The 27,488-nt window shown below is 49.9% G+C and overlaps 2 protein-coding genes across 8 annotated transcripts; both read right to left on the bottom strand.

Moving 5' to 3' along the window:
• Positions 1-3,500: 3,500 nt before the first annotated feature.
• On the bottom strand, positions 3,501-18,943 carry ESYT1 (extended synaptotagmin 1). Of its 4 annotated transcripts, none has more exons than XM_027106621.1 (31): positions 17,561-18,943; positions 15,731-15,772; positions 15,426-15,560; positions 15,248-15,321; positions 15,059-15,131; positions 14,813-14,902; positions 14,586-14,641; positions 14,039-14,162; positions 13,774-13,950; positions 13,575-13,657; positions 13,251-13,299; positions 13,036-13,122; positions 12,841-12,933; positions 11,811-11,882; positions 11,544-11,630; positions 10,064-10,213; positions 9,582-9,737; positions 9,276-9,452; positions 9,038-9,120; positions 8,880-8,928; positions 8,683-8,772; positions 8,444-8,539; positions 8,099-8,170; positions 7,920-8,006; positions 5,818-5,958; positions 5,566-5,708; positions 5,361-5,459; positions 5,146-5,277; positions 4,963-5,068; positions 4,665-4,714; positions 3,501-4,469 (listed from the first exon to the last, which is right to left on the bottom strand). In XM_027106621.1, exons 1-31 carry the CDS (start codon positions 17,942-17,944, stop codon positions 4,430-4,432), a joined length of 3,297 nt encoding a protein of 1,098 aa, XP_026962422.1. In that variant the 5' UTR covers positions 17,945-18,943; the 3' UTR covers positions 3,501-4,429. The 4 variants fall into 4 exon arrangements, with proteins under 4 accessions (XP_026962422.1, XP_026962420.1, XP_026962421.1 ...); XM_027106619.1 differs by having other exon boundaries at positions 3,567-4,469; positions 15,248-15,336; XM_027106620.1 differs by having other exon boundaries at positions 3,567-4,469; positions 14,813-14,896; positions 15,248-15,336.
• Positions 18,944-21,782: 2,839 nt separating this feature from the next.
• Positions 21,783-27,474, bottom strand: ZC3H10 (zinc finger CCCH-type containing 10). 4 transcript variants are annotated; one of them, XM_027106632.1, is made up of 3 exons: positions 27,055-27,474; positions 26,207-26,270; positions 21,783-24,751 (listed from the first exon to the last, which is right to left on the bottom strand). In XM_027106632.1, exon 3 carries the CDS (start codon positions 24,694-24,696, stop codon positions 23,398-23,400), a length of 1,299 nt encoding a protein of 432 aa, XP_026962433.1. In that variant the 5' UTR covers positions 24,697-24,751; positions 26,207-26,270; positions 27,055-27,474; the 3' UTR covers positions 21,783-23,397. The 4 variants fall into 4 exon arrangements, with proteins under 4 accessions (XP_026962433.1, XP_026962434.1, XP_026962431.1 ...); XM_027106633.1 differs by having other exon boundaries at positions 22,768-24,748; XM_027106630.1 differs by lacking the exon at positions 27,055-27,474 and adding an exon at positions 26,720-27,009 and having other exon boundaries at positions 22,768-24,751.
• Positions 27,475-27,488: the final 14 nt, after the last annotated feature.

Raw genomic sequence — 27,488 nt, 5'->3', positions numbered from 1 at the left:
TTCTAGTGCAATGCTCCACAAATGTTTTCTGAATTCCTGCCGAAGATTAGAAAATTGACAGGTAGGGGGACTGCTACTGGAGAGAAAGCTTACTAATTTCACCCAGAAATGACAATTGGTAATCTGATAGTGAGGGAAGAGACAGGAAAAATCTGTAAAAGTAGGCAAAATTTTGCCCATCATTTGGCAAAGATTTTTAAAATTGTAATATCCAAAAGAGAATATAGGAAAACATTTTTGTGTAATGCTGGTGGGAGTAGAGAATTCATATAATTTCCTTAGAATGTAGTTTGGAAGACTGTACTAAAAATCGTTAGGGGACTTCTGTGTGCCACAACTACTGAGCCTGCGGTCTAGAGCCCACGAGCCACAACTGCTGAGCCCGCATGCCACAACTGCTGAAGCCCACACACCTAGAGCCTGTGCTCCGCAACAAGGGAAGCCACTGCAATGAGAAGCCTGCCCAGTGCAACTAAGAGTAGCCCCTGCTTGACGCAACTAGAGAAAGCCCGCGCGCAGCAACAAAGACCCAATGCAGCCAAAAATTAAAAAAAATAAAAATTTAAAAAAATAAAAGTCGTTAGGGAATTCCCTGGTGGTCCAGTGGTTAGGACTCTGCACTTTCAGTGCTGAGGGCCTGGGTTCAGTCCCTGGTTGGGGAACTAAGATCCCACAAGCCACGTGGCGTGGCCAAAAAAAAAAAAAAGTCATTAAAGTACATAAGTTGACCCACCAATTATACTTATCCTAAGGAAATCATTTGAGATGTGTATACTTTTGTGTTCCCACAGTGAATAGCAAAGCAGAACTACCTTCATTTCTGACAATAGAGAATCAGTTAAACTATGGGGCAATCATTCTAAGGAACTGTACACATTGTGACCATTATAAATTATATTTTCAAGGAATATTTAATGAAGTGTAAAAATGCTTATGTGTTAAGTGAAAAAAGCAGGTTATAATATAACTCTAATTTATAAAATATGTATCTCTGTTATCATGTTAGCTTTTCTTCCTTGTGTTAGCGACCTCAGGCCTTAAAGAAAGCTTTGCAGCTCCAGGCGCCACATCTTCCCACTAATGACCCAAGCAGAAAGGAAGGGAGCAGTGAGGGCTCTCTTCTGTTGGCGCTCCATCCCCAGGTGTATTCCTCTTACATCTTATTGACCAGAGCTGGATCATAGAGCCACTCGGAGTTGCAGTGGAGGCTGGGAAAGTGAGTATCCAGCAAAGAGGATTGTGATTAATCCCTTGGGGCTGGCACACTGCCATGCCACTAAGAATGCTCTGGGGTTCTGTAGGTAGGGAAGAGGGGCAAATGGCGGGTAGACAAATGTGTTGCCACACCCAGTTAACTACAGCATGTTGTTTGGGCCAATAAAGCCACATTCCAAGAGGGCAGTATTTGTAAACATCAGTGACAGTGTACCCATATGCCATCATCTCTGCCTTTCTCTGGAAGAGGTGCCAGTGTCAAAGACCAGCTGTTTGAGAAATAACAAATTAGCATTTGTTTAATTCCTGTGATTAATGACCCTTAGTTTACTTCATCTTTGTGTAAGAGCAACAGTGTACTGAATTGTGTCTCATCTTGTATTTAATACGTAGATCAGTACTTCTTCTCTTATGTATCCTGAACTTGAAAAGGTTGGGAAAGAGTAGGGACCCTTCTGGGATGGAAGAATTTGTGCCATGTCCTTTAGTTTTCTGGAATTGTAATTACTTGGAAGTGATGAACTAGGTAAAGAGTGCTTCTTAAAATCACACATTGCAAGATCTCTGAAGCCAGCTAGAACAGCAGGCCTTGGGCTACATGCCCAGTATTGAATAATAAAACGAGAGACCTTAGAAATATAAGTTCCTCTGCCCTGTGTTTTGGGGGTTTTCACCCCTTCAGTTTTTGGGTCTGGGGAAGGGCAACAGAGACTTCTTGCTCACAGCCAAGGCTCTCAAGTTTATGGGGAGGAAGTAGAGATGGCAGAAGAACCAGCAGTGAGTACCAAGGAGTTATTGGGAAAAAAAATTAGGAGCTGAGTTAGTTGATGGCATAGAGTTTATTTTTATTTTTTTAATAAAGTTTCTTTTATTTATTTATATATATATATATTTGGCTGTGTTGGGTCTTCGTTGCTGCGCATGGGCTTTCTATAGGTGCGGCGAGCTGGGGCTACTCTTTGTTGTGGTGCGGGGGCTTCTCATTGTAGTGGCTTCTCTTGTCATGGAGCACGGGCTCTGGGCACATGGGCTTCAGTGGTTGTGGCTCACGGGCTCTAGAGCGCAGGCTCAGTAGTTGTGGCGCACTGGCTTACTTGCTCTGCAGCATGTGGGATCTACCTGGACCAGGGATTGAGCCCGTGTCCCCTGCATTGGCAGGTGGATTCTTAACCACTGTGCCAACAGGGAAGTCCCAATGGCATAGAGTTTAAATTCAGCTTTTGCTAATAAGGTGGATTTTGACAACTCCTTGGAAGCTGAGTTTAGTTCTTTCCCTTGAGCCTTTCCTCTCCTCCCAGTGGACAGCATCTTAAATTCCAGAGAAGATGATAAAGCTCCCCTGAGGCAGTTACGGAATCTCCAAGTTCCTATTCCAGTGACTCAGTTTTCAGTAGTTCACTCTTCCTCCATCTCACTCTCCCTTCACGTGGTAATTAGAAGGGATAGGGCACAGTCTCTCTAGCTTGCATTCCAGGAAGGGTCCCGAAAGGAGCTGAGCTCAGGGTGAGCAGCTCTGAATGGGTATAAAATATTTCTCATGTAGCTGCCCATTGGGTGGGGCCTTAAGCCCTTTTGGATGTGGCTGAACATGCCACTGATACTCTGTGACCCTGTGCTGTGGCACAGAGCTTCCAAGTTCACCAGGTTTAGGAATCCTTTCCCTGGAAAGCCCAGAGGATAATAATCGGTAACAGACTTCATCACTGTGACTGGGAATGAATCGCACCAGAAACTCAATAGCAGCTAATTCACACAGGTCCCTTGACCACCCTGAACGCTACCAACAATCTTGGTGATTGCATCCACAGTAGGTTCTGACCACTAATGAACTTGACTCAATCTCTAAGAAGCAGTCTCAGCTGCAGGGAGCTCCAGTCCACCTGCGCCTACCTCACCACTGTTTGCTCTCACGGAGGAACAAGTTGGTCAGGAAGCTGCACCACGGCCTGGCTCTTAAAGAGAGACTCTGAGAACCAGAGGTGGAGATTCACTGACTTAGAATTACTCTAAGCAGCTACAGCGTAATGTCTTCGGAGAAGGTATGTGCTGACTTGATCAGAGGCGCAAAGGAAAAGACTCTCAAGGGGAAAGGACGGATGCCCACCAAGACTGTGAGAATAACTACAAGGAAAATTCCTGTGGTGAAGGCTCTAGGACTTGGGATCATTTTTCAGGTGAGGATCCACAGCGACTCAGTGACACGCACAGTCCTTCTGCGATTGTTAATAAGATTACTTCCATCAGTACTGAGCCAGGAGTCGAGGTTGAAGTCACCATGGCAGATGTTTTAAATCAACTTTTTTAATAAACTGATAATCAGTTGTTAAAAATATAAACAGACATCATTTGTGAACTGAATAAAGGCTTTTGACACTTGGAATAAACACCTGATGGGTAGGCTGGATTCTCTGCCCTTAAGGAAAAGAGCCACAGATGATTTGAGTATGACGTTTAATGTAAGATACAGTGGATTGGCAGAGTTGGTACAAAGCTAAGAGATTCATTTCTAGTCAGTGAGTTAACAGCCTAGGCACCTGGACAAAAAATTGGCTCTGCTGTCCTGGGTCCGCCAAAGCCCCCTGTACAGCACCAGCTAGAGGCCCCACACCAAGACTGGTATTGGCTACCTGAAGGCGTTGATGGAATCTACTGCTCCCAGAGTGATTCAAGAGACTGGCTGGCCCTAGTCAACACAGCAGGTGTAATTTTCAGGACAGGCTTGAGGAAAGTGGGTATAGAACTGGACATGGGGTTTGGGTGGCTGTACATTTGCTGCATGCAGTAGTTCAAGAGGCTCTCAGCTGGAGAGGTTAGCCTTTCCACCCTCCCTGACTGCTGTTTGGGAAGAAGGAGAAAAAAGGTCTTTCAAAAAGCTGTATTTGGCATGAGCTAATGCCACTGCCAGTGGCCAGGCACAGACACAGAAGGCCCTGAGGAGCTGGGCGGAAAGGAGAATGTGCAGGCAGAGCAGGAGATAGCCAGCTCACGTCCCTGCCCCGGGAGCCCAGAAGGATGAAGGCCGTGCAGTAAAGGGTAACATACGGTCCTCCTCTTTGGTCACGCAAAGGCCCTAGCATGGGCCTGGGAGGTGAGAGGGCTGAGGGGTGCAGGCTCTGCCCCCGGGCCCCAACCTTTAGGCTCATCACATTGAGGCGGTGATGCAGCGAGAGGCGAGGCAAGGAGACAGAGCAGTCAGGCTGGTAATCTCCGGCTCCTAGGAGCTGCCCTTGTCCTTGTCATCCATGAGGTCATACCTGTGGGAACAAGCAGAGAGGGCTCAGGTAGAAAGATGACTTCTGTGTCCTCTTACAAATGAGACAAGATCTGAGGGCTCTTATACTTCCGAGGATCAGTGGTTCTCAGCTTGGGTTACATCCTTTTTCCCTCCTATGATTGGGATTTTTCCTACTTAAGCATCCAAGCCCATCCCCAGCTCATCAGACACTCACCACTGGGCTGCACCCTGGGAAAGGTCTATCTCAGTGAGGTCCAACTGCACCTGTGTTGGGGGATAGTAGGGGTGAGATGTTACTTTTGATGTTTCCAAAGACCACATCCTACCTTGACACACTTCTGGTCCCAAACCAGTGCAGAGGTAATTGGGTAGTAAAGTACTATAAAGTACTATACTTTACATCTGTAAAGTAATGTCACCAGGGTGCTTACTCCCTAATAGGGACTACAAGCCTTTCCACCAGCAACTTCTAACTCTCACCTTTGCCTGGTCCACCTTTGCCCTCTTCTTACCTTCCCCAGCAGCTCACGCTCTCTTGACATGAAGGAGGAACTAGACTTCACAGAGACATCCAGCTTTCGCCGAAGGGCCTCATCCAGGGGCAATTCCCACTCAAACCTGAGGAGGGACTGGGGTTAGGGGAAGGGGCCCTTCCCGAGCCTGCCATCTCTTCACTTGAATGCTCACTGACTGACCGTTCATCGAATTCAGGATTTGGGGTCCTCTTCTTCTGTGAGCTCTTCCTCTTGGTACCCCGGTTCTTGTCTGGCAGTAGCAACAGTGACACGTAGGGGTCGGGGGGATCCCGTCCATTTTGTCGAAGGGCCCTGTGACAGGAGGAAGGAGGTGATGAGGCAACCTGAGGGGAGGGACGGGGAGAACCTGGAGGATGTGAGGGATGGAGTCTCACCGGCAGCTGTGAACGATGCTGATCAGCTTTCGTTCTTCACTGTAGTACCAAACAGTGAGTTTCACCTGGCCTAGAGGCCCGGCTGTAGCCTCAAGGGGACTGTGGAGAGATGGAGATAGCGTTGGGAGGAGGTAGTGCCTCGGGAGTCTGTAGCTTATCCTTTGTATCCTTGACTGAGTCCCATCTTTCCGACCCAGCGCTTTACCTGTCACTGTGTGTTAGGCGCTGCCGGAGCTCTGGGGCTGAGGAAGTGATGTGAGGGAGTCCTCCCCAGAGCTCCGGTTCTTCGCTTAGAGATGAGGAGCTGTGGCTGTAAGCTTCCACCCCTGAGTGCTGGGACACCAGGATCTAGGTAAACAAGAAAGCAGCACGCAGAGTCCTTCCGCTCCCGGGCTAGAAGGACATGGCCCTCTGCTCCCGCCCTCCCTCCCCTTGCCCACTGTCTCCTGGCACTCACCCTGAGCTGTGCTCTCAGTAGCACCTGCCCTGGACCATTGCTGAGCGTAAACCAGTGGTCCAAGCAGAGCCGGTCAGCCACGAGGAGCTCAGAGAGGGGCAGGGATAACGAGCCCAATGCGCCAGTCCCCTCACCCTGAACCTGTGGAGCAACAGGACTGCCGTCAAGAGAGAAGTGATTTGGGTAGGTCCCTGGCGATCCAGTGGTTAGGACTTGGCGCTTTCACCGCCAGGGCCCGGGTTTGATCCCTCGTAGGGGAACCCGCAAGCCGCAGAGCGAGGCCAGAGGCAAAAAAGAGAGAGAGAGAAGTGATTTAATCCTGGCATTCCAGGTCCAAATGCTTGGACACTTGAGTGGTTTTGGAGAGACTCCCCTTCGTGAAGGGCAGGGGAGCTGTGGTAATAGTTGCTGCTGGTCCCACTTCCCTGCTTCCCTTTCTTTTTTAACCAGAGTAGACTGTACTATCTTTACTTCCTAAGCTTTCACAAATTATCCCAGTAATACCTGCATAGGGTAGAAAAAAGAATAGTAAAAATAGAATAAAATTGTTTCCTGCCCATCCTGTCCTCATGTCCATACTCCAAATGTAATGAGCCCTTCCTATTTTCTTTGTTCTGGCGTAATTCTAACTAATATGTTTATACCTCTATTTCAGAATTTGCCAACTTTAATATCTACTGATTCCCTGCTATTCAAGATGACAAATTGAGCTTATTTACATCTCTTCTCTACCTCTGCCAGTGTTGTTAATAGTCGCATTATTTGACATTCTGTTGGTTTCTATTCATGTAATTCTCTACTTACTGTTCTATCAACTTTGGAAGGTATTTGACTTACTCCATATAGAGAAAGTCAGCACTCCTATATTACCTTCCCCCATCCTCTCCCCACCTCCCATACCTCTTCACTTTTTGGTCACCCTTCGACCCACTGAAATCTAGCTTCTACTCCATTCCAGCCACTGAAGTTGCTCCAGTCATCAGTGACTTCCTAGTTTTAAAAGTCAGTGACTAGTTTTCAGTCACCTAATTTTACCTCTCAGTAACATTTGACCACTTCCTGTCTTTTGAAACACTCTTCTTTTGGCTTCTGGAACCCACTCTCTCCTGGGGAGCATCCCACCACCCTGGCCACACTTCAGTGCTCTTCTTCCTCCATCTGCCCTTCTGTTGCAGCGCCCAGCATGTCCAACCTTTGTCTTCTTTTCACTCTACACACGCCCTGAGAGATCTCACTCACGCTTGTGACTGCAGCTGCTACCTGTTGCTTGCTCATGATGCTCAAACAAGAGGGAGAGGGAGGAACACCACAGTGGGCCACAGATCTACCTTCCAGATGGCTGTCTCCCCTTGGACAGCCCTCAGACATCTCAATTTCAAAAACTCCTGCTCGGTGCATTCCCCGTGTTGGCAATGGCACCTTTATCTGTCCATCCACACTAAAACCCCAGGAGCTAACACCTAGGTGTTCTTTGTTCCTCTTCCCCCTCCATGTCAAAATAACCACCAAACACTATCTGGCCTTTGTCAGTTCTCGCTTCAATTACTCTAACAGTCTCTTAAGTGACCTACCTGCCTCCAGTGCTTCCTTCCTTCAGTTCATTTTTTTTACCCTGATGTCGACACCATCTTCCTAAGATGCAAATCTGAATGCTGCCTCTCATTCCTTCAAATGTTTCCCTATGCCTTTAGGATAAAATCCAAATTCTTAGCATAATTTTTTTGTGATCTTGCTCTTTCCTGCCTCTATAATGTATAATTTGCCTTCTTTCTCCTCCATTCCCTTCTCAGCCTTAAGAGTTTTCCTGTCCTTCTTTTCTTGGTCAGGGCCTATTTACCCTTAAGCTAAGGACGCCTTTCTAACTATCTTTCTTACCTCACCTTTTCCCTTGTCTGAGTTAGAACCCCTCCTTTTTTCCCTACACTGCCTTTACCTCAGCAGTTATCAGTCAGGAAGTATTCTCTGGTTATTTTTCTCCTAAAAGAAGAGTGTGAGCTCCAAAAAGATAAGAACATCTTTTATCTCTGAATGCCCTGTGCCTGGTTCAGTGCCTGGCCTGTGACAGCAATCTGCAAAATGTTTGTAGAATGAATTTACGGTACCTGCAACTCCAGGCTCTCAGAGTTTGGTTTCCTGATGAGAAAGGAGGCACTCTCATCCCAGACAGGGGCTGACGTTTGGGAAACAGTCTGGTGGAGATGAGGGGTATGATCAGTGTTGACATTTTCTCCTCTACGCCTCTCATCCCTCCCATTCTTAGTCCTGCAGCATTTCCTAATACCTTAGTTTTATGAGAAGTATCTCCCACGGCAATAGTAGCATAAGGGCTGGGAGGCTTGGTACCTTTTCGGAGCTGGAAAGAGAATGTTATTCTTAAATTTGGACCAGTTAGGCAGATTCCCCCCTCCCCTCACAAATTACATCCACAGCCAGTGGCCCATGTCCCCATGTCTCCACTTGACAGCCCTCACCCTCCTGGCCTCGAACAGAAAATTCTTCCCACCCCAGCACCACCCTGGGAGAGCGGAATTTGGAATTTACTATTCCAAATACACTAGGAGCATCCAAACCTGAGGGATGTAGAAGAAGGGCCAGGGAGCTATGGGGTATGGGGAGCATATCTCACCGGCAGGTCCTCAGCCCGCTCCAGGTAGACGGAGAGCAGGGCCGCCGCCAGTTCTGCACTCTTCTGAGTCTGGATCAAACTGTTCACCTGCAGCACCTGGGGAAGGACACATGGGAGCTGGGGAGTGGTAACTGACACTCTGGGGCCTGGCATATGCCTTAAAAGCTCATAGAAGAGTTTACCTTGACCCATCTTGGGTCCCTCTTGGGTCCCTTCCTTCCTCCAGCATCTTTCCTTACCTCCTCTAACTCAGCAGCAGTGGGACGGGGGGTCAGACGCTCCAGACACAAGTGTAGGCGGCCAGATGGGACATCCTCCAGGGTCAGCCACTGTGGAAGTGGGCAGGGTTAAGACTTGGGGGCGTGGGGACAGGAACTATGAGAATGAACCATGCGTCAAGATCAGGACAGACTGCTGATTCTAATTCCATGCTCACCTCATCGAGGAAGCCATTGTTTAGGACTGTGGTGAGACTCACTTTACACCTGTAGAGGAGAAAGATTAAGGTCTATGGTCAAGAGCCAAGTCTTTTGTCTCCAAGGTCTACAGAGGCCCAGCCCATCTTCCCCGCTGGACGCCCCCCGACCGCCTCACCTGCCCAGAAAGTCATCCTTGTCCAGGTCCTTGTCAAAAACTTCAACCTCTAGCTCTTGGCCTGGAATTGATGTGACGATCACCTAGTGGGAGAAAATAGTGGGATCCTTTCGTTTTCTTCTCAGAATGACTGGACACCTCCCCCAGTCAACTGAACCCCAGAAGTTTTTTAGACCACTCTCAGAGCTGGGGGAGGAATGGGGCAAGACTGGGAAGAGTCTTAGCCCTCAATTCTGACCTCAAAGACCTCGTTCCAACGGGGATTGAGATCTTCCCGAACAACACGGCTCCGGAAGCTTCGTCCTCCCAGCTTTAGTTTGACATAGGGGTCTGACTTCCCCTTCACTAATCCCCCCAAGAAACGGTCTTTGGCAATCAGGTCCTGGGCCTCTAATACATGAATCCGAAGCACATTCTGTAAAAGGGACAGATGGGGCACCAGGTGGCGGTCAAAGAGAGAATACTGTCAGACCCAACCCTGAAACAGGCTTTGCGCACGTAGGGTGGGCAAACAGACTCCAGTACTTTCCAGATATAGACTTACCTCCGTCCCAAAGTTACTGTCAGGAGTAGTGTGACTGGGTCGAGGTGGGGCATCCACACTGCTGCCTGTCTGGGGGCTCTCGTCGTCCAGGTCCCAAGCTCCAGGAGTACTAGGCACAGCAGGGAAGCGCACTTCTGATGAATCCAAGTACAAGAGCTGGGAAGGGTAGTGTGATTGTCAAATCAAAGCAGTGCATTTAGCCACCAGCAGGCAAGGTATGTGGGGGCTGGGGGGGGCGGGGCAGAGCAGGGGCTCTGACAGGGAAACTAGGTCCCTGCCTTGGCTGTGCTTATCTCTGGGGGGTTCACTCCACACTCACCCAACTCAGACACCATGTCTTCCCCCAGTTAGATCAACAAACATTTTTTGTGCGTCTGCTAGATGCTTTCAGATACACTAGCTCATTTCATCGTAGAGGATCCCCTTTCCTTACTCTTAATACCACCAGGAATCCACGAGGCCCTTCCCCTCTACCTCCATACCCTCATAACCAGTTTCATGTACAGCCGGGAGTTTGGGCCAGAGCTGCTGAGCTGGAACCACTGGTCCAGGGTGAGTTCAGGGGCAGTCAGCAGGCGAGCCAGAGGCAGGGTCAACGCCCCTAAAGTCAGGGCCCTGGAGTCATCCTTCACCTATAGGCACAGGAGGAGGGGATGGAGTGAGGGATTAGGGAAAAGGGAGGTAGACTGCGGAAATGATGACACAGCTGCAGCTCATTCTCTCTGTGCCAATCAAACCTTTTGCTCCACTCCAGGCCATCCTTTTACAGTCCTCTGCCTACTCTACAGTCCCTTCCCCCTTTGCTCTTTCTGGTCTCATTACCTGGAAAGTTCTCATTCTGCTCTTCTCTGCCTATTTAAATCCTACTGATACTTTAAGACCCTCTGAAAATCCTGCTTCCTTCACAAAGACTCTCTAGTTACTCCAGCCTCTGTACCTTTCTCTGGCCATCCTAAGCACTATACTATGGGTATTTTACTCCCGATGATTAATGTTGAATCATTCTTAGATGGTTATATATGTTTGTCTCCTCTCTGAAACTAGCCAGTAAGCTTCGTGAGGGCAGATACTGTATTTTGTGATTTTTCTATGACCTTAAAAGTGCTAGATGTCTGGGAGGCTGGGACTGGCATATGCACACTACTCTATGTAAAACAGATAATCAATAAGGACCTACTATATAGCACAGGGAACTCTACTCAGTACTCTGTAATGACCTATATAGGAATAGAATCTGAAAAAAATAGGTATATGAATACGTATAACTAAATCACTTTGATGTACATCTGAAACTAACACAATGTTGTGCTAACCCTATACTCCAATGTCAAATTAAAAATTAAAAAAAAAAGTTAAAATCAAATAAAAATAAACCAGAAAAAAAAAAGTGCTAGGTGTCTAGCTGGTGCTCAATATGTTCCTCTCTTCTTTTAACAGGGTTTTTGTTTAGTTTTTGGCTGTGCCGCATAGCATATGGGATCTTAGTTCCCCAACCAGGGATTGAACCTGTGCCCCCTGCAGTGGGAGCACAGTCTCAACCACTGGACCACCAGGGAAGTCCCCTTCTCTTCTTTTAAAAAATAATTTTTTTGAGGCATAATTTACATACCACAAAAATCACTCATTTTAAGTGCACAATTCTCAGTTATAAAAATGATTCTAGAGAGACAGGTGGGGAACCGTGGAGAGTAGAAGAGGTGGAGAGTCTAGGTAGGTGGACTGAAAATAGAGATCATGGAATTCCCTGGTGGCCTAGTGGTTAGGACTCCGTGATCTCACTGCCAAGGGCCTGGGTTCCATCCCTGATCAGGGAACTAATATCCCGAAAGCCACACGGCACAGCCGAAAAAAAAAACAAGAAGAGAAAATAGAGATCAAAGGAGAAGATGGAGAGAAGAAATGGTGCAGATCTGAGAAGACAGAATAGGGTATCGAGGAGGGACTGATAGGTGATTCTCTCACCTGCACATCGAGCTCCTGGCTTCGAGGGTCTTGCAGGAAGAACCGGAAGGCCGCCTCCCACACTGGGCAGTTGGTGTTATAGACAGCCTGGAGATGTGCAGGATGTAATCAAGGTACATGCCACAGTCCCAGTCCTGTTTCTCCAGAAAACCCTTCCTCTTACAGGCATCCTAAAGGGAACACTTCATCCCAAGAACAGTCCTCCCTCCTCCTGTCCCCACACACACACGACACCTGGCACAATGATATCCTTGTCCTGGCCCTCACCTTGCTCTCCTGGGTCACATCCTGAATTGACAGCTGTACCATGGGGTTGGGCTCCTTGTTCCCCTTCTTCAGCTGTGGGGGGGTAGAATTCAGAAGTCACTATCTTGGTTGTTTTTGTTTTTGTTTCAGTGAAGGAAGGACAGCTGTCATCAGAATCCTTCCCCTGGTGCTTCCCTGGTGGCACAGTGGTTAAGAATCCACCTGCCAATGCAGGGCACACGGGTTCGAGCCCTGTTGCGGGAAGATCCCACATGCTGCAGAGCAACTAAGCCCATGCACTGCAACTACTGAGCTTGCGCTCTAGAGCCCGCGAGCCACAACTACTGAGCCTGTGCACCTAGAGCCTGTGCTCCGCAACAAGAGAAGCCACGACAATGAGAAGCCCGCACACTGCAATGAAGAGTAGCCCCTGCTCGCTGCAACTAGACAAAGCTTGCACACAGCAACAAAGACCCAATGCAGCCAAAAATAAATAAATAAAATAAATAAAGATTATAAGAGAATATTATGAACAACTTTATACAAATAGTTAGAAAACATCGATTAAATAGATAATTTAAAAATATAACTCACGGGACTTCCCTGGTGGCGCAGTGGTTAAGAATCCACTTGCCAATGCAGGGGACACGGGTTCAAGCCCTGGTCCAGGAAGATCCCACATGCCGCGGAGCAACTAAGCCCATGCGCCACAACTACTGAGCCTGCACTCTAGAGCCCACGTGCCACAACTACTGAAGCCCATGCGCCTAAAGCCCATGCTCCACAACAAGAGAAGCCACGACAATGAGAAGCCCGCACACTGCAATGAAGAGTAGCCCCCGCTCGCTGTAACTAGAGAAAGGCCGCACACAGCAACGAGACCCAACGCAGGCCAAAAAAAAAAAAAAAAAATCGTACTCCTGGACCCCCTCTTTGGAACCCTTGTGTTACATGTTGTTGCTACTGAAGCAGAGCAGGCCAGGGGAAGGGAGAGTGTGGGAATGCTGCACCCATGGCTTCCTGTTCACCTGCCCTCAGAAGCCACACTCACAGGAAGATCCTGGGCCCGATCCAGATAGACAACTAAGATGGCAGCTGATGGGGGCTCCGGGTGGGAGGAGACTCCTCGGTTCCACTGTAGAACCTGGTGTGGGGTGGTAGTAGTCAGACCTTCATCCCTCCAGCCGCCCATACTTCTAGCTATGTATTTCTCCCCTGCTAGCTTCCTGTTTTCAGTGTTAGTTACCTGCTCCAGTTTTTCTGCATCCGGCAAAAGTGAAAGCCATTCTAGCCTTAAGTGAACTTGGCCTTGCCCACTTTGTAGAGGGAACCACTGGAGGGAGAGGTAGAAGTGAGGTATAGTAGAGATCATATACACCCAATCTCTTCCCCACCAATGTAGCAACCACCGTCTACACAATGGGGGACAGCACCCTCCACCTTCCTCTTCTCTCAACTTACTTCATCCATTACTCCAGCCTGCAATACTTTCCCTACATCCAGCTTCATTCTGGGGGCAGTGAAAGGGAAAAGAGGGGAGTGTTACAATTAGCAACATGTCATTCACTGGCCCCCTTCTCATCCACACAGAAATAACTGGCACATCTCAGACTCCCTTCTTACCCTCCGGAAATATATATGCATGTGTGTGTGCTGGGGATGAGGGGTGGGAAGGCTGGGAAGGAAAATGAAAATATGATTCCCAGGCCTGGAAAAGGATTATAATTACCTCTGAGACCTTGGTGGCCCTGGGGATTTAGAATCCTAACACAGGCAGAGTCTCACCTGCCCAGAAAGTCATCTTTGTCTGGATCCTTGTCAAACACTTCCACCTCAACTTCCTGTCCTGGGACCTCGTGTACCATAACCTGAAGAACACAGAGGGATGAGGGTCCGCAGGTGTGAAGATCATCCAATCAGCATATTCTCTCAAATCTCCTGGAGCCTCCCCATCTGACATAGCCCCACTTGTTGGCTCTCCCACCTCATAAGTCTCTCCCCACTGGGGGTTGAGTTCCTCATCAATGACACGACTGCAGAATGTCTGGGTGCCCACTCGCACCAGTGCGTAGGGGTCTGACTTGCCCTCAATCAGGCCCTTTACGTATTTGTCCTTGGAGCTCAGCCCTCGAGCGGCTAGCAGGTGAATCCGAATAATGCCCTGAGGGTAGGAATCATATTGTGAGAAATTAAAGACCCACCACAGGGTTCCCGAGAGAATGATCTATCTAATAGGGGAGAGACCATACCCTGGGAAGAGGGGAACGCAACTGGGCCACATCTTGAAGGTCAGGCACAAGGGGCACCAATAATCGGTTGGGCAACACAAGAAAGGCAGCGATGGAATCCATGATCATGGTGTCAGAGAGGGAGCTGAATGGGGGATTGGAAAAGGAGGTGAGTGTGTCAATATTTCCCCACCGCCAACTATGTTTCCCACAACCAAGAGAGACCTAAAGCTAGAGGGAAGTCCTTTCTTGAAAATACCTTTTTGCTTCTCTTCTACCCTGATTTCCCACCTACTGCTCTGTCCCCTCCTCACTGCCATCGCAGCTCTTCTTTTGCCCTTTGCCCTGGCTGAGGAGTCTGTAGCCCACTTCATTCTCTACCAAAATGCACAGTTCCCCCACAGAAGAAAAATCACAGTATGAAACTTTTCAGGGGTATTTGTCTGATCTCCCCAACTACGGTCAAGGCTCTTAGAGGGCATCAGCTGCATCTTTTACTGCTCTGTATCCCTTAAACCCCCAAACCAGGGCTGGAACACTTAGCAGGTGCTCGATAAATCCTTCATACCTGAGTCCTGGGATATCCAGCAGGTTGGTCATCCCTGTCCAGTTGATATCTAGGGTCTGGAAGCAAAGAGCAGGGGGATCGGGACAGAGCATATGGTGGCATGGTCACACCCATCCAACAGTTGCCAGACCCTCAGCCTACTTGTCAGTTCCCTCCCCCATTCCCCATAGCTTCCAGTCCTCTCTGCTTCCCCCGCTTCCCTACCCCTCCTCAACGTTTTCCCTTACCGGGCGTCGGATAAAGAACATCGACACAGCCCCCACGATAGGAAGGTTCCCAATGAGTGGTTCAAGAATCACCCGTAGGACACCCTGCAGCTGGGGCAGGAAGAGACGAACAAAGCCTTTCCTCAGAAACGGCCTTCTTTCCCTCCCAGACCTCCCCAGCCTTGGTTTTCCCAACCTCCCACTTCCCCATATCTAATGAAACTTAGGGCAAAGGCTTCTTATGGAGGCCCCTGACAACTGCCCCACCTGCATGCCCTTGACTCCTGCTTTGCAGAAATATTTCTTCACTTCCACATCGATCTGTACATCACCTACGTAGCTGGGAGTTGGTGAGGAAGAGAACAGAGGGTTAGTACTAGGCTGAAGTGGGTAAGGGGAGTGAAGTAGTCAGAGTGACCAGGAAAGGGAATCGGGAAGAGTGGTGAGTGGCATTACCTGATGTTCAAGTCCAGCAGGATCTGTTCTTTCCTCTGAGCAGGGTGAACCCTGACTCCTACGATGCGCAGTGGCTGCAGAGATGAATGCTTGAGAGGGGAGGGAAAGGCCCCTTTGGGCCACCCATCTCCCCTGCTCCATCTCTTCCCTGTCGTTACTTTCCCTCCTACACACGTACCTTTTCACCCAATTCCACTCGTGTAAATGTAAATGTTTGCAGGTGGGGGTTAGATCCTCGAACAGCTGGGGCCACAGTTTCGGCCAAAAGCTTCTCCATATACTGGCCCAGGAAGGGCCAGACCTGGGCCACAATCTGGGAGGAAAGGGAGCTTGTCATAGGAGAGCACTGCCTTCCCTCTAAAGGCAAGTTCCTTCAGACTCCTCCCCATGGGGAGGCTAGATTTGAAGCGTGGCAGGGTCTGACAAGAGAGCGAACCCCATTCCCCCTCAGGAAAAACAAAACCCAAGACAAGCAACCCTCACCTTATTTAGCCACTCAGCTTTTTCCACATCTGGGAAGCTGACCTGGAGGTGGAGAACGTGGAGATAGTGAGGAGCACTGTCCTCTGCCCGTAGTTTCCTAAGATGCCAGGTGGATGCTCACTAAGGAAAGCTAAGTGTGACAGGGCCTCCTCACACCCAGGGGTTGGGGGAGGGGCCGGGATGTCCTGAGGATTCATTCCTCCAGGGGGTTTGGGGCCCTGGGAGCTGATAGTGTCAGCCACACTAAGTTGCTTTGCAGATAGCTCAGGGGTGTGAAACGATGACAGCTGCTGGGGCAGAGAGGAGGAGGAGGGAAGAGAAGGGCACATTCTTTCCGGAGGGGGAGGTCCTGACAAATCAGAGTTTGAGGAGGAAATCCTGGGATTGGAGAAGTCCTGGTTCCTTTTACCAGCCTTCCCTCTGCCCCTCGAACTGGGGCTTCTACACCAAGAGGTGAAGCAGGATGCGGCTCCTGTGTTAGGGAGGGGCCAGAAGAGCTATACAGGCCCAGGCTGGTGTTTTCTTTCTTTTTAATCGGTGTTACTCTTGATGGGAAGGAAAGACACCTGTGCTTTGTACTGGGGGAGGAGGAGGGGTAGTTGCTTTAGGAGGAAAATTAGTTTCCATGATGAGAAGTAGGAAGAACAGAGACTCTTGCTGCCTGGGCTACAAGTCCCATGGGACCATTTCTGCCCCTTTCTCCTCCCCAGTCCAGGGTCTGGGAAGCATAGCTGTGTTTGCCTAGTGTCAACTTTTTCGGTACGCGGGCCTCTCACCACCGCGGCCCCTCCCGTTGCGGAACACAGGCTCCGGACGCGCAGGCTCAGCGGCCATGGCTCACGAGCCCAGCCGCCCCGCGGCATGCGGGATCCTCCCGGACCGGGGCACGAACCCGTGTCCCTTGCATCGGCAGGCGGACCCCTAACCACTGTGCCACCAGGGAAGCCCTGCCTAGTGTCAACTTTGATTCCCCCAGGCAGGCACCTCTGCTGGGAGGAGCAGGAAGGGAGGGGCCGGGAAGGGCCGGGTAACGGGCTCGGCATCTGCAAGGCCTGAGAAGCCATCGGGGGCCCTTACCACAGGAGAGGGGGCGTAGAAATAGGGTCCTGGCCCCAACCCAGCAGGCGCAGCCCGCAGCCCGGAAAAGGGTGGGGCCGGCCAGGGGCGGTGGAGTGCGGCAGCGGGCACTGCAGCAGTCACACTACCCTCCCCCCAGTACCCCCGCCCTTTGTCCAGCAGCCGCCTCCGCTGCGCTGCGGCCAGGCCTCCTGAGGCTGGAAGGCTAGGGCCGGAGGGTCCATCCGGGTGCGGGAGCTCGACTGGGCAATGCTCCTGGGGAGGGTCTCGGGATATGAGCGGGAAGAGGGAGAAGAACCTTATGGCCTTAAATAGGTTTTAAAAAAAAAAAAGTCTTGGGGAGGACAGGAAAGAGGAGGGAACCCACTGAGCGGCAACGGGAACAGGGACGCCCAGGAGCAGTGTGAGTGGCACCAGAAACGAGGAGGGGCGTTCGAGCGGTTTGGCTGGAGGAAGAGCCACGGCTGAGACGGGCTCCCCAAATGTTATTGCTCTTGCCCAAGCGTAGAGGAAGAAGTCCTGATTCTGTGGAAGAATCGGGATCCCGGCGTGTGTAAGGGGGGGCGGGTAGTGGATAGTCGGTCCAAAGAGTGGCGCGTCCCTGCAGGTAAGAGGCTAGCGGGCCAAAGGGGAAAGTCTGGGGCCCATCGTCCCAAGATGCGGAGCTGACTTTAAGGATAGGGAGGGAGAGCCCGAGAACTAAGGGGCAAGAAGGGGACTATGCTGCACTGAGGATTGAGGGTGGTCGCTCACCCAGGCAGGTAGTTCTCGATGGCTCATGTAAAGAGTTTTCGTCGTGAGCCTCTCCTCATCATCCAGCAGCTGTCGCGCTACTCGAAGGCTCCGTTCTTTCTCCTCGCGGACCCGGCGCCAGCCCAGGTAGAGGGCGAGGCCGAAGAGCACAAAACCCACGCTGAGTCCTATTGCCCCGGCCAGGTACACCGGCACCAGCACCAGCAACCGCCGCCCGAACGAAGTCAGCACCGCCAAGGCCTCACCCGCGGCGCCTGGGCCGGCAGGTTGGTTCCCAGAACTCTGGTCCAGCTTTGCGTGAGCAGTGGGAGGCTGGTCATGGGGGTCGGAGGGAACGTAGGGCTGGTCCACTGGGCTGGGGCGGTCTCCAGGAGAGCGGTCCATGCTGCCACCTCTGGGAGGACCCGCCCGACCCAGAGACCAGCTAGAGGTTGCCTAGTTCTGAGACCAGATTCCCCGCCTACAAACCATAAACCCCAGAATGGGGGAGGGGACTTAGAGCCACGCCCATTCGTTCTGACGGTTCGGGTTGGTCCGTGCCGCATAGATGAAGGTGGAGTCAAAAGACCGAAACCCCGCCCCCTGCCTCGGGGAGAGGAAAGGGCTCGGGAGAGGCAGTACCTTCCTGATTGGACCGGAGTGCCAAGATGGGCGGTCTGAGATGGCGGGAAAAGGAGAAAAAAGACTAAAGAGCAGCATGAGATTAGCCAGAAAGAGGGGGAGGAGCGGCGTACAATTTCAAGAGGAGAGGCGGGACCAGGAGCTCCCCCACGTGGGATTGGAGTGCCTATGGTATGACGTCATGCAGAGCCGCACCGGCAATTACTCTGTTTTAGAGAGAGCTGGAGTTGCGAAGTTGAGGGGTTGTGGAGCGTCGGGATTTCCTTCCCCTCCCTTCAGACGGTTTGGCAGAACTTGGTCTGCGATTCCTACATGTTCATTTGTCTCCTTTCCCACGTTTTCATACTTTAAGCACATTCCTTATCCTTCCACTTTTTTTTTTGCTGGTTGTCCTTATAAAAGGAAAGTAAATTACCCTATTTGGAATGAAAGTGTTCGATGATCGACCCTGTTTATCTTGTTCCCAGTCCTCTATTTTGTCTATGCAGTGTAACGACAGACTCTAGAGAAAACTGGAGAACCCGAAAATTACAGAATTGAGATAATCTAGCCTTCAGGCAAGAGGGAGGGGGGAAAAAAGCGGAGTGAATAGGAAGTGAGGCTTTATTTCTCTTTAGAAATCTCCAAGTTAGTTCATTCTATGTCCAAGAATTAGTCATCTCTATTTTAAAGAGCAAATTAAAACTAAATTGGCTCCAAGGGGGGTGGGGTCTCAGCTGCCGCAGAAATGATTACATTTTCCAAGAATTCCTGACCCTGAGGAACTGCTAGGACACTAAAATGGGAAATCAAGAGTAATGAGACAATGCTGTTTCTCATTTGCCTGGGTTATAAGGAAGGTTTAGAATACAGTCAGATGTAGAACTAAGTTCTACATCGCACTGTGTAGGTTTAGGAAGGAAAAAATGCAGGGTATATTGATGATGACTCTTGTTACTAGTTAACTGGACTTAGAGGTGTACTGTTGTCCAGGGACTTAGAAACTGGACTGATTGGAAGCCCAGGAGGGACAGATTGGTCATGATTACCTTCTAATGCGATGTATGTGGGGCTTGTGTTATTCTGTTTGGTTTACAGCTGTTAAATTTTATCTGGCTCTGCAGGACATAGATTTCATCAGGCTATGTTTCATCAAAGCTGTTTAAAACTTATCCCTCCCTCCCTTAATCTTAAATTTTCTCACTTCCCTTTCTCTACTTCTCTGAAACAGTATCTAAACTGCTTCTTTCAGTTTGCAGAACTGTGTAAGGAACAGTTTTCCATCTGCCTCCTATGTTCTCTGTATTCTCAGAGATGAGCAGGTAAAAAAGGAGCTCAAGGAGTTTGGAGGAGGTGAGTGCCCACCAACTTGATGAACCAGAACTATAGCAGGAAAATGGATGAACATCCTCAGAAGGAAACCTCCCTATAAACTGAAATTTGCCAAACACTGGAGTAGGGGAAGGGATCCCTTAGGCTGGGGGATGAAGAGGGTGACCTATGGAAGTTCCTTTTCAAACTTTTCCCCTTTCTCATCCTATCTAGATCATCAGATCCTCCTACTGAAGACAGTGTATGGAGGACAAAAGCTCATCCCCAGGAAGGTCTCTTCCCAGCTGGGGCCCAGGAGCCACAGAATCAGCAGCTGCAAGGCACCGGAACAAGTAAACAAGATGGGTCCCCGCCCATTGACAATTCTGCTGCCCAGGTGCCACCTGGTGGTGATAAGCAGTAAGTGGGTAACACGAAAAAGAATGGCCATTTGTTAGAGGAAGTGTCTAAGCGAGGAGAGCACTTAGACTTCCTGGTTTTGCAATCTGCATTTATATGTAAACTACAGCTGCCTCCCAGGGTTGGATGTGGTAATCTGGTCCCAGCCTACTCTCCAAGATGGAAGGGGCAACGGGATTTGAGGAAACTTCCTCTGTATTATTCCTTGTAAGTTACTGGAAAGTAGTGGTCCCATTGCTGGATGGCTATCATTAGAACTTTCTTATGCCAAGTCTGGAGTCAGACTGCCTGAAGAGATTCCTAGTTCCATTCCTTACTAGTTGTGGAGACTTGGGTTGATTACCCTCTTTAAGTCTTTCTCCTCTGCAAAACAAGTATAATAATAATGCCCATTGTGTCAGTGAAATATTGCATGTAAAGTGCCTAACACAGTACCTTGGTTTATAGTAAGTACTCACATGTTAGCAATTTTTCTAGAACTCTCTGCTTATTTCCCATGCAGCAACACAGGACCTTTTTCTCCATAAGGTAGCCCTTCATATATCTGAAGACATCTATTTGGTCAACCCTCAGTCTTCTCTTGCCAGTTTTTTTCAGATACCCCACTGGTTTGCCAATGGCCCTCTGCAAAAACTATTTAGAAGAACACACAATACTTTAGAACTGGTTCCACTCAGATAGACGTGGTAGAACTACTATATTTACAATGCAGCACTATGGTTCTTTTACCCTTATGGAGTTTCTAGAAAGGTACCTAGAACATAGCAGCCTCTTGATATTTATTAACTGACATATTATGAAGAATAAGATTTTAATTTTTTGCAGCCAATTGGAAGTCCCATGTTGTTCTCACATGAATTATTGCTAATATAGATCTCTGCATTTGTTTCTCAGATAGGCTCAAGCAATTTTTAGAGGGAAGGTCGGTCAGTCCAAATTGACCCTTTGTATTAATTTAGTCAATACAAGTTACAGACACTTTCCATATTACTTAGTGTTTCCTTGTATTACTGTTGGTAACTGGGCTTTTCATATTTTTATACAATTAAAAAAAAAAACCATAGCCCTTGGGTATATCACTAGAGACTAGGGATTTCTCTAACATGAATGTGCTAGTCAACATTTACTAGGCACAAATGTTCAGTTTTGATTCCATCAAACCCTACTGTTAACTGACCCATAATTATTCTCTTATCTGCAATGACTTAGCAGGTGAGAAAGAGGAAAGCAGTTCCTGACATCTGGGAGCTGGCCTGACACAGCTAGGCTTTGGAATTATTAGGATCTGACCTGGGCTCACAGGTACTGTTGGACACAATCTCACAAAACACCAATATCAGACAAGACTACTCAGTGACTGTGATGAAGTGAGGCAAAAAACAAGATCACTTCACAATTTTGTTTAAGCACTAGACAAGGTCAGTGTGCAAACCACAAAACACCAAACATCCCCCTCTCCCAGCTAATGCAGCTTCAGCTTCACTTTAGTCTGCCCTTTTTCTAGAGAAGATAAAGATATGCAATTATAAAATTTTCCCTGCTTCCCTGACAGCACTCAATTTAGAGTGAAGCTCCACTTCCTTGAACCTTCCCCCGACTCACTTAATGAAGTTCAAGTCCTGTAGGGTCCTTCCTAACACCCTCTTGCAAGACACACCGTGGTTCCAAATGGCATCCTCTCTCCATCACTGCAATGAGCATTAAACCCAACTTGTTCAATTGCAGGTGTATTCCTGGTGGTCTTTAGCTGGAGCACGTTAATAAAGTACATACGACATCTACAGTTTCCCAAATCTAACTCTTTAGAGATACTTGGCAAAAAAATAATAAAGTTAGCTTGTCAGGGTTTGGCTAGGATGAATTCATGTTGATATCTATGATCACATTTGTCTAAATGCTCATGAACCATCTCTTTTAATAAACCAGAATTGTGCCAGAAAATCAACATCAGGCTTATCAATATGTGGTTTTTAGAATCCACAAACAATATTTCAGTATTTGCCCATTTTTAGTCTTTCGTGCTGCAGCGCCGCCCCCCCCCCTTTTTTTTAAATGACTGGCCTTAACCTAGCCCACCATCTCCAACCCCAGGTGTAACCTGAGTGATCAACCAGACAAGAGAGCAAGAGGTAGCAGCAGATATCATGGGGAAAGAACAAACCAGGATCACTCTCTCTACCCCCAAATCCACTGTCCCATAGACTAGACACTTGAGTTGTTTCCCCTCCATCAGCCATGAGCTGAGGAGGAACTGAGGTTTGGCTACTGAGACCCTTGGCCTTACTGACTCTTAATTGGATTTAAAACCTCTGTGGTTCTATGTGGAGGCAGAGGGAAGAAAGGGACGAACACTGAGGCTTGTGTCCCCAGAAGAACTCTCCTTTCCCCAGCACCTCTTAAGCCTTGAAGGCTTAAGGCACTGGTGACTGAGGAAGGGATGGGGTAGGAGTTACATCAACTGCTGTCAACTCAGACAGCAACTGCCACCTGCCCTGCTCTGTTTGAATAAGGGAAGGATCTGTCGATACGTATCCCATTCCCATGTCCCAGCACATCCACCCTTCTTAGTACCTGCCCCCTAAATGACCCTAGGAGCCCTGGTTACTAAGGCAACCTGTGAATAGTTCCTGCAGATAGAAACCAAAACAGATGGGACTATTTTTAAACAAGACTAGGTGGCTCCAATGTTTTTACCTCACAACATACCTTCCCCAAAGCCCCATCTGATCTTGTTCTGGGTCCCTACCCTTCTTCACTGGCCTCCATCCATCCTTACCACTATGTGAGAGTGGGGTCTTTATTTCATTTTGGCAGGAGATCAATTTACTGCTCCCATCTTCCACACAGAATATCTAAGCAAGTTTTCACTGCCTCCATTTGTTAAAAATATATTTTTTTATTTCTTTGGAACGTGGTGGGCCCTGCCCTATGGATGTCCAGGCCAAGCCAAGGTAATGAATGCTCCCCTAGTCTTTGGGCTGGAGTACTATGGTCCCCGCCTTCCCATGGGCCCAGGAGCAGTTCCTGTATTGTCCAACTCAGCTAGGCCCCAAATTGTCTGAAGGCTCCTATCAGGCCTTCTCTCCTGGCCACCCACTTCCCAATCTTTCCTGGCTTCCCCTCTGGGCAGGGTATTTTTTTCTTCCAAAGCCAGTGCTGGAACCTGTGCTGTGCAGAAGAGAGGACAAGACCAGCGATGTCCCCCAAATTCCCATCAGAGAACACACAACCCCTCAGTCAGTCCTTCCTCTGCTGGCTTCAGTCTGCATTCCTATGCAAGCCCCCTCTGTGAGGCTGGAAGATGGACAAGAGGACCCTCATAAAAGGGAGGTGAGAGAAAACACACCAACCCAACCCCTGCTCAGAAGCAAACTCCTGTAGTCTCTTGTCCTAGTTCATGAGTGAGCCCTTTGGACAGGGCCTGGGAGGGCTAGGCGAGTGGGTAGGTAAGGGCCCCTCGACCCCAGCCCTGGGAGGCTATTCCAGGGGAATGTCCATTAGCCCCATCAGTGTGGCATGGCTGTGATACGCATGCTCTGGGAGGCGATGGGGTAAGTCACCATGGGAGTGGTGGTGTGGCTCATTGTGATTCCTGCCAAGGGTTGGGCCATCGATACAGCCACAGGAGCCACAGATACAGCCACAGGAGCCATGGAGACAGGTGGGGGTGCCATTCCCTGGGCAATTGTTTGAGCCAGAGCAGCCGACAGTGGCGTGATCTCTGGGTTCAAGTGTGGGGGTGGGGGTGGTGGAGCAGCAGGCGGTGCAGCATTAGCTGGGGGAGCGGCTGGAGCTCCCGCAGGGGCCACCAGTTCTTGCTGGGACACGGGGCGAGGCTGTAGAGCCTGGCTGCTGAGAGTAGTGTGAGTCTGGGCGATGCCATGGTTAAAAGTGGCGACAGTGCCCACGGTGGGGGCCAGAGTCTGCTCAGTTGCTGGTGCAGTGGAGCTCAGGGTCATGACCTTAGCCTGATTGCGGAACTGGGCATTTTGTTCCAGCAGTACCTCGTTGGTGGCCAGAAGGTTGCTGACCTGCTTCTTTAGCTCCTCTACCCGCTTCCTGAGCATGGCATTCTCTTCCTCTAGTAGCCTGCACTCCACCCCTCGGGGTGGAGCCAGGCTGTATTCATATGATTCAAAATGGGGGCCATCTGGGGGGCAGCATCCACCTCGCCGGCGCTTGGGGCCTGGCTCATGGTCCTCAAAGCCCCTGTCAGGGAGGTCGTAGATATCATAGAGGTCATGACGTCGTCCTGGGGGAACTGGGCCTGTTGAGCCCCCACCACCAGCACCTCCTCCACCTCGGGCGTCAAACTCAAAATCCCGCTGCAGGTGACGGAACTTGCACTTGGCGCCTCTCTGGCAATCACCCTTGAGAAAGTCACGGCAGATAGGGACCTCCTCCTTCCCATTTGGTAGGTCAGCTGGTGAAAGGCCCAGGCCGGCTGCCACTTTCTGCCTCAGCCGAGGGGGCAGTTCTCCTGTCTTCTTATAGCCATCCTCATCCTCCTTGGAGCCATGGATGAATCGGCAGTTTGGGCGGCTACACTCCTTGTTCTGGAAGTCATGGCAGAAGATGAACTCGTTTTTGCTCACCCCCAAGTTGGACACCTCACTCATGTCCGGATGGCGATAGCGGCAACGCTTGCCTCGCTTGCACACATTCCTCAGGAAGTCTCTACAGATAGCATCTGAGCTGGCCCCGCCACTGCCTGCCCCTGTCCCACTGGCCTCCTCGCTGCCACCGCCTCCAGGGCCTCCACCGCTGCTCCCAGTGCCGTTGGCATAGCTGTCCCGGTCAGGCATCCTGGTCCCCCCCAACTCAGGGCTTTCTTCCTTTTCTTGCCACCCTTGGTGACTGCTAGGAAAGAGGAGAGCTGTGTCAAACAGGAGTCCTCCAGTGAGGCCAAACTCTTGCTGACTGTACGGCAGGCAGTCCAGCAAGAGGCAGGCCAGAGGCATAATGGCTCTGGAGATGGAGAATCTAACAGATGAGAATTCTGCCTGGACTGGCTGGCTTGTCAGAAGTCTTGCCCAGGCCCTGTGCACCTGGTCTAGGTCAGAATGATTCACACTTGCCTGGCTGTCGGAGGGAGGGAGCTGGGGTGAAGCTACCTCATCTCACTAATGGTGATATGCCAAGGAGGGAGCAGGGAGAGAACAGTGTTGGATTTTATTTCCCCTTCTGAACTGACCTTATTAAAGTTGTGGAATCAAAATTAAAACTGCTGTTGGTGTCTCATTAGGCTAAGAGGAGACTGAGAACAGTGGCTAAGATAAGCTGCTGAGCTACTAAGGGCCGTGGATAATGGAGTACTGGTGACATTACTTCCCTGACCCCCTCTTCCATGGGATCTCAGGTGAGGACTCTGTGAAGTTATCAGATCTCTAGACCCCACGAAATCCTGAGTAAAAAGACTGGTATCACCAGCTTTAGGGCAATACCTAAACCTGTCATTTTTTGGTATTCTCTCTCATATTACCATTATTCTCAACTCTAGGGTGGTCAGCCCCCTCCCCCTCCATTTCAGGGGAAGAGTTCTACAGCTGGAATCTCTACTTATAGACCTAAAAAGGACAAAACCATTTGTGGCAAGATCAAGGCAATAGGAAGGAGTTACTTTCACAGGAACAAGTGACCTTTCTTTCCCCATTCTATACCCCTCCTATCCCTCCATCGGAAGATCCCACTGACATCAAGCCACACCATTCCTTGCCCTATAAAGATGCTCTTTACTTACAGACTCTATAAAAGCTTTTAAAGTCTCCTCTTTCCCAAAAGAGCTCAAGAACGTCAGTCCACTGCCCTGGTTCTAGCGCTGTCCTCTCCCCACAGCCAACAAGACTAGGAGTCCCTGCTACCACGTGTCTGACCTCCTAAGCCTTTCCTAGCCTTTTCAGGCTCCCCCTGCTGTTCAAATAGGAAACCTTTATATTGTTTCCCCTTGAGTATAAGGGAATCTTTCCAATTTCTTTGGCCTTGACCGCCCCCAACCACCCGGTCCATTGCCTTGACTTTGCCTTCAAGACAAAATGAACCCTAAAATGAACCGACTAGGTCACAGGCCAGAGTTGCAAGAAAATCTGTAAAAGAGGGGTCATCTTCCTCCAAAGGGAGGTAGTCTCAGAAAGACAGAAACAATCAAGCAAAAAAGAGTGGGAAAAGAGAAGACACAAATTTTCACTAAAAGGGAAATGACCTGGTGAAAAATAAATGGCATCTATCCAAGCCTGACCCGTGTTACAAGTCCCACCAGAAGCTGATAATCATATCTGATATTCCTCCCCACCCAACTTTCCCAGGATTGTTTGATACCTGAGGTAGCTCAGGTGAAGTCCGGGGCTCCTGTGGGTCTCCACCTCCACATCACTGCTGGGTTCTGAACAGGAGAAAAACAGAGACTTGGGTGTGAGAAGGGGTAAGAATGGAGAACTACGGGGTGGTTGTTATAAGAATGAAGTCTGACAAAATGGCAAGAGCTCTGGGCACGTCAAGATTTCCTTAGGATTCAAATTGAACTTCCCCTGTCAAAGGGAGAAGCTGCCAGTAAGAAGAGAGTAGTAAGGAACAGAACTAATTTGGAGAGCCTAGGAGGAGGGGTTGGAAAACCAGCCCTAAGTGAACAAAGCGTGAGGGGCACCCCGTCTCAAGGTGAAGGAGGATGTGGGGATCAAAGCCCGGCCTAGGGTTGGGGTTAGGAACTCCGAACAGGGAGCCGTGCAAGGGCAGCGACTGACAGTGCAATGGGATGGCGGATTAGACTTGAGAGCGGTGACTGTGACGCTTCTCAACACCCCAGAGTTTGCGAAAAAAGTCCTAGGAGTTTACCGCAGCATGTCTCTAGCCTGGCAGGTTCTGTGCAGTGCCGCCGGAGCTCAGCCGGGGACCAGGTGAATAGGACACTAAACGGAGCACTTAGTGAAGCGGGGAAGGGGACTCCAGGTGACATCAAGCAGAGGGGATGGGCAGGGCTGTGACGTCACAGAGCTGGCGTTTGCTCGCGAAGCGGGGTCAGTCAGAAAAGGGATTCGGCCCTGATACGTGAGGAAGAGCCAAGTCGGTCCTGGGGGGCCTTGTGTAGCCCGGCCGAGCCCAGCCGCTGGGCCGGCCCCGACTCCTCCCCTCCGGGCGCGGCCTCCACCTAAGTCTCCCGCCTCCCTCACCTGCCGCCGCCGCCGTAGTTGCTGCTGCCGCCTGCCGGTCCTCTAGCTTCGACAAAGAGCCGCCTACCCTATCGCCCTTCCGCTTCCTGCGGAAGAAATGACACTCTAGCCACCAGACCCGGAACCACACTCTATGGTGTGCGAAGTACTTGCGCGACAAGCCGCAGGAAGTTCCCAGCAAGCTTTGCGTGTCACCATGGCAACCTAACCCAACAGCCAAGAGCTCCCAAAACGACTTTGTAATGCAGACCTAGACAAGGGAGGAGGGGAACCACATTTTGCCCCTGTGCCCGCGAGATCAGCTTGAACACTCTCCCTGACGTGTGTAACACCCTTTCCAGGAAGTAAAGGGCACCCAATGCTCCAGCAGCTCCGAGGGCCAGAACCCCCACACCCGACTTGCAGCCTAAGGAGCTTGCTTGACTTCCTCTACA

The sequence above is a fragment of the Aethalodelphis obliquidens genome, unplaced genomic scaffold, assembly GCF_003676395.1.
Source record: "Aethalodelphis obliquidens isolate GAN/ISIS:26980383/991018 unplaced genomic scaffold, ASM367639v1 scaffold8, whole genome shotgun sequence".
Classification (NCBI taxonomy): Eukaryota; Metazoa; Chordata; class Mammalia; order Artiodactyla; family Delphinidae; genus Aethalodelphis; species Aethalodelphis obliquidens.
This window is presented reverse-complemented; position numbering and strand designations above follow the sequence as displayed.

What these genes read in the sequence shown, in the direction of transcription:
- ESYT1 (XM_027106619.1), bottom strand. Translation starts at nt 17,944, where the DNA reads ATGGACCGCTCTCCTGGAGACCGCCCCAGCCCAGTGGACCAGCCCTAC. An exon ending in GCCAGGAGCTCGATGTGCAG is followed by an intron (nt 10,214 to 11,543) that starts GTGAGAGAATCA and finishes CTGTGCCTATAG; the next exon opens with GTGAAGGATGACTCCAGGGC. An exon ending in ACATGAAACTGGTTATGAGG is followed by an intron (nt 9,738 to 10,063) that starts GTATGGAGGTAG and finishes TACCCTTCCCAG; the next exon opens with CTCTTGTACTTGGATTCATC.
- ZC3H10 (XM_027106630.1), bottom strand. Translation starts at nt 26,840, where the DNA reads ATGTCACCTGGAGTCCCCTTCCCCGCTTCACTAAGTGCTCCGTTTAGT. An exon ending in CAGGCTAGAGACATGCTGCG is followed by an intron (nt 26,271 to 26,719) that starts GTAAACTCCTAG and finishes TCTCCTGTTCAG; the next exon opens with AACCCAGCAGTGATGTGGAG. An exon ending in CTTCACCTGAGCTACCTCAG is followed by an intron (nt 24,752 to 26,206) that starts GTATCAAACAAT and finishes CCTCTTTCCTAG; the next exon opens with CAGTCACCAAGGGTGGCAAG.